Consider the following 12,148-nt stretch of genomic DNA (forward strand, 5'->3'; position numbering starts at 1 on the left):
TCTTACCCTCAGCTCACTCATCTGAAAACTGAGTTTTAAATGGGTATTTAATTTAGCATCCCACTAGTTACTTGTATTTAGCAGGTATTTAATAATCATACCCTCTGCCATGCTATTTGATCCATCAAGGAAAAGAGTTAAAATAAATAATGAAGTATGGGATTTCTTATTAACAAAGAATATTTGAGAACCTGAATTTTGCATGTTTCAGGAAATTTTGCTTGTTTCAGGAAAATAAAGGATGCTAAAGGAAGAGTAGGTAGAGCAATAATAGAATTGAAATTCCTTTCTTCCTCTGAAGTTCCTCCCTGGCACATTTCTTTTCTTACTAGGATGGCCTTACTTATTTTTTATTTTCTGGCTTGGTGCAAGCATATACCCTTACTGAATTATCTTCCCATATCCCAAAGGACTTTCATACCCATTTTCATTCTGCTGAATAGTTTTTTTTTCCTTTTCTTTTCAACCAACTAACCAACCACTCCCACCCCCTCAACCAAATCCCACCTTTTGGCGTTAATATACTTTTCTTTCTTTCTTTTTTTATTAAACTTTTTTTTTAAAGAGAATTTTATTGATTTGAGAGAGAGAGACACAGTGAGAGAGGGAACACAAGCAGGGGGAGTGGGAGAGGCAGAAGTAAGCTTCCCATTGAGCAGGGAGCCCACTGTGATCCCAGGACCCCAGGATCACAACCTGAGCTGAAGGCAGACGCTTAACAACTGAACCACCCAGGTGCCCCTAATATGCTTTTCTTATGTGAATTTTAGAATAGTAATATCTCTGTGCTTCCAGCATCAAAGAAGTGGTTGACACATAGAAAGAACTTAATAAGCATCTTCTGAATCCCTAAAAGAAAGAGGAGTGGAACACAGGTGTGAAATGGCACTAAGCCTAGACCAGTGTTCCTGGCTGCACAGAAATGCACATGCGCCCTGCAGGGCCATTTTCAGGGAAGCATCTTCTGATTTAACTGGGACCAAGGCCCTGATTTGTCGGTCTCAGCCTGAGACTGAGGTTTAAAAATTCCTTACATTTCCTGATATTGTCACTCCACCTATACTTGGAGAATAGACGAGGTCCTGTTCTGGAAGCTGGAAAAACCTCCACAGGTTTGTCCTTCTTAGAGGACTTTGAGAATCACTTAGCATCGTAATACTAGTGCAGTTTCCTCCTGAAGAAATCCACGTGATAGAGGAAGCATTGCTAGTACCCCCAAGTGCTCAGTGATTTGAATCACAGTAGTTTTACCTATCTCAATGGACTTTTATAATGTTTTGGTGTTATTATCTTTATTTTTAAAAATAGAAAAAAGATCCAAAAGAGAGACAAATTCTGTGGCATAATTAAGGCATTGGAACACAGAAAAGGCTGAACTGGGGAGAGAGAGGGACACAGAGACACAAGGAGTAAAACCGAGAATAAAAGAAAACAGGTATCTTCTCTCATTTGTGGGTTTCTCATCTTTCCCTCACCTTTTATACAGAACAGACCAATAGTGGAGCTAGCGGCTGCTTGCCGGATGGTGGGCAGGGTGTCACAGGAGTGAGGAGCCAGGAGGCCGAGGAGGGAGCCGATTTTAAAGTCCTCTGGTGCCTGCAGGATAAAGGAGACCGCCAAAGTGACGGGGTGGCTTGCCGACATCCCAGGATAGTCCCAGCAACACTGAACGTGAAGTCCCTTGTTTTTCCCTGAAAGGTCCTTAGGATGAAATTGAATTGTGAACCTTCCCTTTAAGGGCACTGGAAAAGTGAGTCTGGGAGCTTGTAAAAGCAACCAAATAGTTTAATCCTGGTGTGCTTCCCCCCCCCCTCCCCCTGGGGTTAGGAGTTTCCTCTTATGTTCTTTTCTGGGAAGCACCCCATTCTGGGACTAGAGCTCCAGCATGCAGGGACTTTGGATTCTAGAACCCTTGAGATCCCTGTGTTCGCAAGCGATGAAATCTATTCATTCCAGGGGTCGACTTACCTCGATATCGTTTGTCAGCACTTTTGCAGTGATCTGGAAGGCTCTTTCTCTTTCCCAATCTTTTTGTGAAACAAGCCACATTCGGAGAAGCTGTTGGTCAAAGAATAAATGTTCTTTCCTTAGTACTCGTCATAGTCACTCATTCCCATTCTTCTGCCTCTTGTGCTCTGTCTCTTCTGAAATAGGGTGCTCACCTCCCACAAACAATTCTTAAGTGGACTGGCCCTATGCGATGGGTTAAATGGGTCAGGCTGGACATCTCCCTGTGAAGAGGATGAGGTAGATTCTGGAGGGCTGTTCTGCAGCACAGATGAGGGAATGTGGGAATCAGTTTGAGCAACGGCCCTACTCACATTGAACATTTCTTGGCAGTCCTCTGCTTTCACGTTATCCCACATCATGGACCTCAGCAGCCTTCCTAGGGCATCCATGGATCGTTCATAGAGGAACTGAAATCCAATGTGAGCATGAGCATCAGGCTGAGGCTGGAGGGTGGAGTCCCACTGTAGCTCTCGAGTCTCCTCAGGCCTCACCCCTACATACATTGATGTGCTCCTTGTCCTTGTCTGTCTCGCCTTCATCTTTGAGTTTTTCCAGAGGTGGAAGGGGAAGCAGCCTGCGAATATTTTCTTCAAGAATATTTAGGTGGTCATTGAGTGGGAGCTGAGGTTTCAGTTTACTGAAATGAGAACAATGTGGAGGGATAGGTATTAAGATGATAAACAAAACGCAGCCCAGAAGAGTTCCCTGCCAACCATATCTGAGTGGTCAGATATGCTTACCGACATGTTGGAATCTTGAGGGGAGTGGGGACAGAAGTAGGGAGAGGTACTGTACTGTACGATTGCACATAGTCAACACACCTCATTTCTAATTTTTTTAGAGTAATAAACAATCATCATTAGCGTTGTGTTACTCAGTCCTTTATTATATGATCTGTGATAACATTAACCTACTTATTTTTTCTAGTGCTTGTGGGTTTTGTGTGTGTGTGTATGTTTGTGTTGGGGGAGATTCTAAGTTTGGAGCAGTTTTGTCAATTTCATATGATTTCTCATGTTATAAGTAGCATCACACATACTGAATGTACCTATAGTAAAGTGGCTGGACTCTTCCTCCACTTCCACTCACTTCCTCCCTCCCTTTCCTTCCTTCATCTCCTTATTCCTTTCTTTCAGTCATTTACTATAAACATCATGAGGATAAGAACAAACCTAGACATAACTTGGAAAAATGCAAATGTTTAATAAACATGAAAATCCCTATGTATTATTTAGTAAATGTAAATCAGGACAATACACTACCACTTGTCAGCTATCAAATTGCTACAGAAATTTATGAGACTGGCACTAAGGAGGTAAGTAGCAAAGAAATTTAAAATGATGACATGGTGAAGTCCCAAAAGTTCATTTTTGCTTTTGTTTCCTTTGCCTTCGGAGACATATCTTGAAAGAGTTGCTGTGGTCAAGATGAAAAGCTTCTGCACAGCAAAAGAAACAGTCAACAAAACAAAGAGGCAACCCACAGAATGGGAGAAGATATTTGCAAATGACATTACAGACAAAGGGCTGATATCCAATATCTATAAAGAACACCTCAAACTCAACACACACAAAACAAATAATCACTTCAAAAATTGGGCAGAAGACATGAACAGACACTTCTCCAAAGAAGACATACAAATGGCTAACAGACACATGAAAAAATGTTCATCATCATTAGCCATCAGGGAGATTCAAATCAAAGCTACATTGAGATACCACCACCTTACACCAGTTAGAATGGCCAAAATTAGCAAGACAGGAAACAACATGTGTTGGAGAGGATGTGGAGAAAGGGGAACCCTCTTACACTGTTGGTGGGAATGCAAGTTGGTGCAGCCACTTTGGAAAACAGTGTGGAGATTCCTCAAGAAATTAAAAATAGAGCTATCCTATGACCCTGTAATTGCACTACTGGGTATTTACCCCAAAGATACAGATGCAGTGAAAAGAAGGGCCATCTGTACCCCAATATTCATAGCAGCAATGGCCACAGTTGCCAAACTGGGGAAAGAACCAAGATGCCCTTCAGTGGTTGAATGGATAAAGAAGATATGGTCCATATATACAATGGAGTATTATGCCTCCATCAGAAAGGACGAATACCCAACTTTTGTATCAACATGGATGGGACTGGAAGAGATTATGCTCAGTGAAATAAGTCAAGCAGAGACAGTCATTTACCACATGGTTTCACTTACTTGTGGAGCATAAGGAATAACATGGAGGACATTGGGAGATGGAGAGGAGAAGAGTTGGGAGAAAATGGAGGGGGAGACAAACCATGAGAGACTGTGGACTCTGAGAAATAAACTGAGGGTTTTGGAGGGGAGGGAGTGGGGGGCTGGGTGAGCCTGGTGATGGGTATTATGGAGGGCACGTATTGCATGGAGCACTGGGTGTGGTGCATAAAAAATGAATTTTGGAACGCTGAAAAGAAATAAAATAAAATGAAATAAAAAAAATGATGACATGGTTAGAGAAGGGGGAAACTGGTTCTCTCACAGGGGAGTAAAAGTCAGTATCAGCTGGGATAGGTCTATCAAAAGTGTTAATATGTTGATACAAGCTGGACAGTCTTTTCATCTTTACTGTCTGGCTGACTTTAAAAAAATCAATTTATTGAGGTATAATTTATGCACAACAAGCTGCATCCATTTAAAGTATGCAGTTAAATGAGTTTCACACCCATGAAATCACCACTATAATCAATAGAGAACACCCACATTTTTCCTTATGCCCCTTTGCAGCTCATCTCTTCCTTCACAATGGCTCGGGCAAACATTGATTGGTTTTCAGTCATTAGAGATCACTTTGCAAGTTCTATAGGTGTTTGGTCCAAAGGAGAGTAGCCACTAGCAACACGTTGTTATCCAACACCTGAGTGTTGGCTGAGTGTGGCTAGTTTGAATTAAGACATGCTATAGTTCTAAAACACAATGGATTGTGGAGAATTAGTGTGAAAAATCATGTAAAGTATCTCACTGCATTTTAAAATAACAAATACATGTTGAAAAGATGATCTACTGAATATATTAAGTATAATTAATGAAGGAAAATAATTATTAAAATTACTTGGTCTCTTTTTTACTCTTTTAAAAGTGACTGCTAGAATATTTTAAATGACATATGTGACTTGCATTCTAGTTTTACTGGACAACACTGTGTTAGAGCCTAGTAATTCTTAATTCATCTTCAAGATTTATTATTTGAGCTTCCTTCAAACTTCATTTATCTTTGTAAACACGGCAATCTGTGCCTTCCCTTACGTTGCTTCTTACTGCATTTTAGAGAAATTAGGTGGCTACGTCTTGCATCTATTTTACCTGGTAGGCAAGGCCATATTTTATTAATGATTATTTTTTTAAAATCTAGCTCCACGCCTGATACGTGGATGACACTGAATAATATTTATTGAACCAAATTGTCAGCTTTTATAATCAAAAGTTCAGAGAGCACTTTTTTGCACAGAAGTGTTCACCAAAATATTACTGAAAACTGACAAATATATATAAAATATACAAAAACTGACAAAATATAATAAGAGGTGGTTGGTTAAGTAATATGAGACATACTATACAATAAGTTATTAAGCAGCCATTAAAAATGGTGTTTGTGCTGGGGCGCCTGGGTGGCTCAGTGGGTTAAAGCCTCTGCCTTCCGAGCAGGTCATTATCCCAGGGTCTTGGGATCGAGCCCTGCATCGGGTTCTCTGCTCAGCAGGGAGCCTGCTTCCTCCTCTCTCTCTCTGCCTGCCTCTCTGCCTACTTGTGATCTCTGTCTGTCAAATAAAATGAGTAAAATCTTTTTTAAAAAATGGTGTTTGTGGGTTCCTTGGTGGCTCAGGTGGTTAAGCGACTACCTTCGGCTCAGGTCGTGATCCTGGAGTCCCAGGATTGAGTCCCACATCAGGCTGCCTGCTTGGCAGGGAGTCTGCTTCTCCCGCTGACCTCTCTCCTCTCATGCTCTCTCTCTCTCTCTCTCAAATAAATAAATAAAATCTTTAAAAAAATGGTGTTTGTTACCTCAGTATAATAAAGGCCATATAAGAAAAGCCTATAGATAATATCTATCAATGGTCAATGACTGTAAATCATTCCCCTAAGATTTAGAGAAAAATCTAAGATCAGGAACAAGATAAAGATGCTTGTTTTTTGCTACTTTTATTCAACATAATACTGGAAGTCCTATTCAGAGCTATAGGGCAAGAAAAAGAAATAAAATCCATCTAGATTGGAAAGGAAGAAGTAAAACGATCTCTGTTTGCAGATGACATGATCTTATATGTAGAAAACCGTAAAGTTCACAAAAATTAAAATAAACAAATTGAATAATGTAGGATACAAAATCAGCATACACAAATCAGTTGTGTTTCTATTAACAATGAACAATCAAAAAGGAGATTAACAATTACATTTACCATAGAATCAAAATGTTGAAAATAAGGGGTGACTTTTATTATTTTTTTAAAAGTTTTTAGAGTTTCCAAGTTCTAACAATGAGTTTATATTACTTTTACTGCAGGGAGAAAATATTATTTTAAAAATTTGGTTAAAATAATTTCCTCCTGCAGGTTTAGTGCTACTAACCAACTAAAATATGATTAGGGCTTTCATAATTTTTAATAGGAATATTAAAATTTCCTTCTGCACAGAAACTTCAATTCTCATGTATCAATAAATGTGACTCCTCTGAGTTCATTATCCCTTTTAGTCTTTGAAGGGTTGGCCTCTCAGTCAGTCCTGTAAGTTTGAGAAGAGGGAATATTGGAGGGGGAGACAAACCATGAGAGACTGTGAACTCTGAGAGACAAACTTAGGGTTTTGGAGGGAGGAGGTGGGGGAGTTGGGTGAGCCTGGTGGTGGGTATTAAGAAGGGCACATACTACACGGAGCACTGGATGTGGTGCATAAACAATGAATTTTGGAACACTGAAAAAAAATTAAATTAAAAAAAAAAGAGGGAAAAAGCCTCTATTTGGAAAAAAAAAAAAAACCCAAACCCTACCAACCATTGATAAATTGTGTTCATTTGGGGGAGGGTACACTGGAGTATCCACTGATTGATAAGTCAGTTGATCAGAAAGAAGATCTTGGGGAGGAAATTTTTTTTTTTTTTTCAATGAGAGCAAGAAAACTTCTCTACCTGAGGTATCTGATGGCGATTAAGGCTTTCCACCGAACAGGGCTAGCTAGGGAGTCCAGGGGCTCATCCCTGATGAAGTCCTGCAACACAAAGGGGTGAAATATTCTAGAAAGGATGTGGGGAGTTTCCAGATGCAGCTGCAGCCCCATTGGACTGTTGGGTGCCCTTGGTCCATATAATGGGAGAGATCTGTTACCTGGAACTGGTGCATTGTACCCGTTTAAAAAAGACAGCTCTGACTCTTGGAAACAGACTTTTCAAGACCTTGCCCATGTCCTCTCTGCACACTTACCAGCATGTAACCCAGCAGCACCTCTTTGTAGGAGAACTTGAATCCCTGATCCTCAGCATCGTGGACAGCAATACCAATCTCAGTGACAGTTCTTGTGAAACTCATTTGTAGATCCATGTCCTAACGCAAAATGATTCACAGTGTAAACCAAAGTCCTGGGTTCCATACTTGGTTCTATAAACTCAGTTCTTGACCTAGGATTGAACTTTGTGCCCAGAGAGAAATGGGAATCTCTCTTCTTTAGCTATTTCTACCTCAGTCTAGGGTCAAAGTTGCAGGGAAGTTAAAAACCAAGGTCAAATTCTACTCTCACCCCCCACTCCTGTCCCCCAAAGATTGAGGTTATCTATAGCAGTGGCTTTCAAACATTTTGAACCATTAACTACACAAACTGTAAGAAACAGTTTACAAGTCCACTCTGTATTTAAATGCAATATATATATATATATATATATATATATATATATATGAACATATATGTATAATAACTGAAATGAAAGTTTTATGATACTTCTTGTTGCTAAATGTAATGTACTCTTCTATTTCTCTTATTTCACCACAAAAGTTTGCTGGTTGTGATCTATTCGAGCTGTTAGATTGATTTTATGGTCTTCTGGTGGGTGCATGGTTCTAAGAACACTGCTCCAGGTTCAGTACAGCTCTCAAACCACCTAGAACCAAATATAGCTCTCTGTTCTGTCTTAGATTAGGCTCAGGGATCCTGGCTTCAGGATCAGATTGATTAGTCATATATCAGGATCCTTTCCTCTGGAATCAAACCAAGAGGACATCTGTGCTACTGCATTTCCAGGAAGCACGTTATGTATTCAAGTATATCAAATATATTGCATACCTTGCTCATCACAGACACGCCCAGAACCTGAAAAACCAAAGGCAAAAGCAGATACTAGAGCAGCAGTTAGAGTTCCCTCCTCCAGGAAGAAGACCCACCCCCAACCTGAAAACAACAGCTAAGCAGGACACTGAGTCTTCCTAAAGGGCAGGGGCTGTTTGCATCCTCCCCCATTTCCAAAGAGAGACCCTGTACATTGACAGACTTTTCCCCCAGGGAAGTCTAATCTATAGAAAGCAGCATAAAGAAATCAAGCCTTTGGGTTTCAAGCCTTATGATTTAAAGAGGTTCTACCAGACTTTGGTAAGAAGAAGAGTAGAGACTCTTGGCAGAAGGAGCAGTGAAAAGCTGTAAAATGAAAGTTAATAGGGCAGCTGACTTTGGAACTGGGATACAGTCAGTTCTGCTGGGATGCTTGCCTTGAAAAAGGAAATTTGTCTCATTGAAATTGATATGTGAATACTTCTAGTATATTCTAAATTTTGTGTTTGCTTATGCACAGTTTTGTCCATGACAGAAGAAGGTGAGCTAGTTGAACTGACTCGTGTAGGAATAGTCACACGAACACCTCAAACATGTCAGTTGATTCAGTTTACCGTGTTATGAGCTGCTTCCCATTCAAATCTGACATTCTAGCTGGTTTCAGATGACCTTTCTTCCCATCAGCATTTCACAATAACTCATCACTTTCCCAAGTGAATTCAGGTGTTTTTCAAGAAAAGTGCCATATATATATATATATATATATATATATATATATATATATATATGTATTTTTTTTTGTAGTGTTTCTGTATTTCTTAGATGGTCTTCAAAATTAGATGCCGGGGCACCTGCCTTAGGATCAGGTCATGATTCCAGGGGCCTGGGATCAAGTCCTGTGTTGGGCTCTCTGCTCCATGGGGAGCCTGCCTTTCCTTCTCCACCCCCCACACCCTGCTCATGCTCTCTCTAGCTATCTCTCTCTCAAATAAAAAAGTAAAATATTTTAAAAAATAAAATCAGATTCATATTTTTTATATGTCATTGGTGGGGTTTTTGAATGTTGTGCCCCTCCCCCATTTTCTTCATAATCCCTGTGTTTTTTCTTCTTCTGTCTTGTGTATATGTTGTGCTATGGAAGAACTGACTGTACCTTGAAAGTGTACAGTCATCCTTATCTAAAACATCTACATCTTGTTTCCTCTTGTCTTTTTATCATAATTTGCCTCAATGATTGACTAAAACTAATGTAACACAAACCATCTTTTTCAATTATGTTTTGCTTATTAAATTTTGGGTACATCAGAATCACCTTTTGGGGGGCATATTAAAAATACAGATTCAGAGATCCATCTCTGAAGACTGGGATTCATTAGGGATCTCTGTCTTTAACAGGGTTCTAGGTCATTCTCAGACAACTGAAGTGTGAGGATCACTGTCCTATTCCCTCCCACTAGCATGTACTTATATCTGTGATATCACAAGTTCCTTATGATTCCATTCTTATCACATACACACATGAATACATGTCAAGAACAGATTTATCAAACAGGTGGGGTGTGGAGAGCAAGAAGCGGAGATAAGGGAGCATAAGGTACAATCTATAACATCAAGGTGTTGACAAACTAATGGGGGAGCAGATGTGCACATAATCAGTAAAAGCTTCCGGATGGATAAGAATCACTTCTAAATCTCCTAAAAATACAGATGTCAGATTCCAACCCAGACCTACTGAATCAATCTCCCTGAGAAATGGCTCTGGGAAGCTGTATTTCAAACTTGAACCCAGGGTGATTTTTAGGTGGCTAACCTGGTATTACTCAGCAAAATGGCCAAGTTGACAATATATCTAAAGCACTTTATTAAATATATAAGAAGTACTACAGGGGACAGAAAGGATCAGATGAATTCCAATTCAGTTGTGGGGTTCTGAGGCAGGAATATTCCTGGCATGTTTGAGGAACATGGAGGACAGTCAGGGTGACTGGTATGAATGTGTGTGTTGGCCGGGGTGTGAAATGGTACAGCATGGGTAGGTTAATTAATGATGTATTCTTATTTGTTTAAAAATACATGTATTGCACTTCTTATTTGTGAGGCACTGTTTTGGGTGGTTTATCTATACCACGTAAAAAGTTATACAACCACCATTAGTAACATTTCAGAGACTATAACAGAGAAGTAATGAAATAGCTGCTCTAAAGTGTACTGGAGTAATTATTTTAAGTTCAAACTTGGGGGAGAACACTATGGGTACTTGATCTAGGAAGGTATCATAGGCCATGAACTACCCAAGACCTTAGAAAAGAAACAAATTACCTGACCCTGTTTCATAATGAATTTTTCTGTTCTGTTCTGTTCTCATCTTCCAAACATACCAGATGCTATCTTGCCTTTGGCCTGTATCCTTTGAGCATGAATATTCCCAAGAGGTGAGCCCTTCCAAGGTTTGGGACCCCTAGCCTGGAAATCGAGGCACCCTGTGCTCACCGTTACCTGAGAGCACTGGCCATAAAGAAAGAGGACTTGGGAAACAATGTCTTGATCGAGCCTGGTGAGGAGTTGACCCTTGGGAGCATGGAGGGCCACGGCGCCATAGATTACCATGACATCAGTCTTGGTCAGGCTCTTTTTCCCAGAAAAAATACCCTGAAAGAGAGACATGAAAGCTATGACTAAAGGTGTTTCCTTTCCTCCATGTTGCTTCCTAATTCTATGAACCACTACAGGGTTTAAGAAATGGGACTGGGATGATGAAAATTAGTTTAAAACTGATATTCTTGCTTGTCAAATTTAAACACCTGGGACTGTGTTGTGGCTCTCTTGGGCTTTAAAAGAGATCCCTGTGAGAAAGCTTGGGTTATTTTTTATTTATTAAATCCCTTTTCTTCAGGGGTAGTGCAGTGTACATAGTGGAAACTGACCATGAGGCCTGAATGGCTGGTAGAGGGACAAACCGAGGCACACAAAGAACTCATTAGGACCTTCCAGGTCAGCACTAGTGACAGAAACTGGAGGAGATCTGCTAGACAGCTGGTCATTCTATAAGGTCCAGGCTTGGGAAGTTCTCACCTGAAATAAAGACCTGGGGACAGGGACAAGTATGATATGGAAAAGGATGTTCACTGAAGGAATCAGTGTGTTTTCCCCTTGCTGTGACCAAAAGCTTTGGAAGAGAAGGTTAGTCTTTTTACCTTACATCGATTCATGAAAAACTTTTCCCGATCTTGGAATGTTTTAAGAACTTTTAAAACAGTATCCAAGTGGCTCTCAGCACAGCATCCTAAAATAGATGTTATTCCCTAAAGTCAGAAAAGATAGGAATTTTGAGTTTAACCATTCATTTATTCAAAAAATATTTATGGAGCACCTGTTATGTGTCAGCCACTCTTCTAGGTGCTTGGGACGCAACAGTGAACACACACCAAACTCCCCATCCTTGTGGTGCACACAACCAGAGGAAGTGACAGGGAAGTAGCATTAAATAAACACATAGATTCAGTAAACATGTAAATATATAGTACTTTGAGGGTGACACATGCTATGGAGTTATGGGAAACAAGGAAAGAGAATAACTGCTGCAGTTTAGGGGGAGTTCTCAATTAAATAGGGCAGATGGAGAAGGCTTCATAAACAGGGGTGACATTGAGCAGTGTTCTGAAATAAATGAGGGAGCAAGTCATTGGACTGTGTGGGAAGGAGAGTTTCAAACAAGATGGGGAAAAAGGTGTTAAAAAAATTGCCAAGAGCAATAAGATAACAGAACATCTGACAAGGAGAAAATAAATAACATAATAAAAAAACAGTTTCAAAAATTCAGTAAGTCTACTGGTTTCTGAACATTTAATATAAAAAAAAGGATCGTGT

At 40.0% G+C, this 12,148-nt stretch overlaps 1 protein-coding gene across 4 annotated transcripts in view; it reads right to left on the bottom strand.

Moving 5' to 3' along the window:
• Window positions 1–12,148, bottom strand: part of MROH2B (maestro heat like repeat family member 2B) — a 63,391-nt gene that overhangs the window by 17,987 nt on the left and 33,256 nt on the right. For 3 of the 4 annotated variants that reach the window (XR_009353764.1, XM_059173881.1, XM_059173882.1), the window contains 10 exons: window positions 11,476–11,583; window positions 10,778–10,930; window positions 8,300–8,326; window positions 7,447–7,566; window positions 7,155–7,234; window positions 2,512–2,647; window positions 2,322–2,417; window positions 2,163–2,231; window positions 1,969–2,058; window positions 1,476–1,596 (listed from right to left, as the gene is read on the bottom strand). Coding sequence is in view for 3 of the 4 variants with exons in the window: in XM_059173881.1 (XP_059029864.1) it covers window positions 1,476–1,596; window positions 1,969–2,058; window positions 2,163–2,231; window positions 2,322–2,417; window positions 2,512–2,647; window positions 7,155–7,234; window positions 7,447–7,566; window positions 8,300–8,326; window positions 10,778–10,930; window positions 11,476–11,583 (1,000 nt within the window). In the remaining variant the exon portion in view is untranslated. The remainder of the gene's footprint in view (window positions 1–1,475; window positions 1,597–1,968; window positions 2,059–2,162; window positions 2,232–2,321; window positions 2,418–2,511; window positions 2,648–7,154; window positions 7,235–7,446; window positions 7,567–8,299; window positions 8,327–10,777; window positions 10,931–11,475; window positions 11,584–12,148) is intronic. The other variant, XM_059173883.1, reaches the window with a different exon arrangement.

The sequence above is a fragment of the Mustela lutreola genome, chromosome 5 (assembly GCF_030435805.1).
Source record: "Mustela lutreola isolate mMusLut2 chromosome 5, mMusLut2.pri, whole genome shotgun sequence".
NCBI lineage: Eukaryota > Metazoa > Chordata > Mammalia > Carnivora > Mustelidae > Mustela > Mustela lutreola.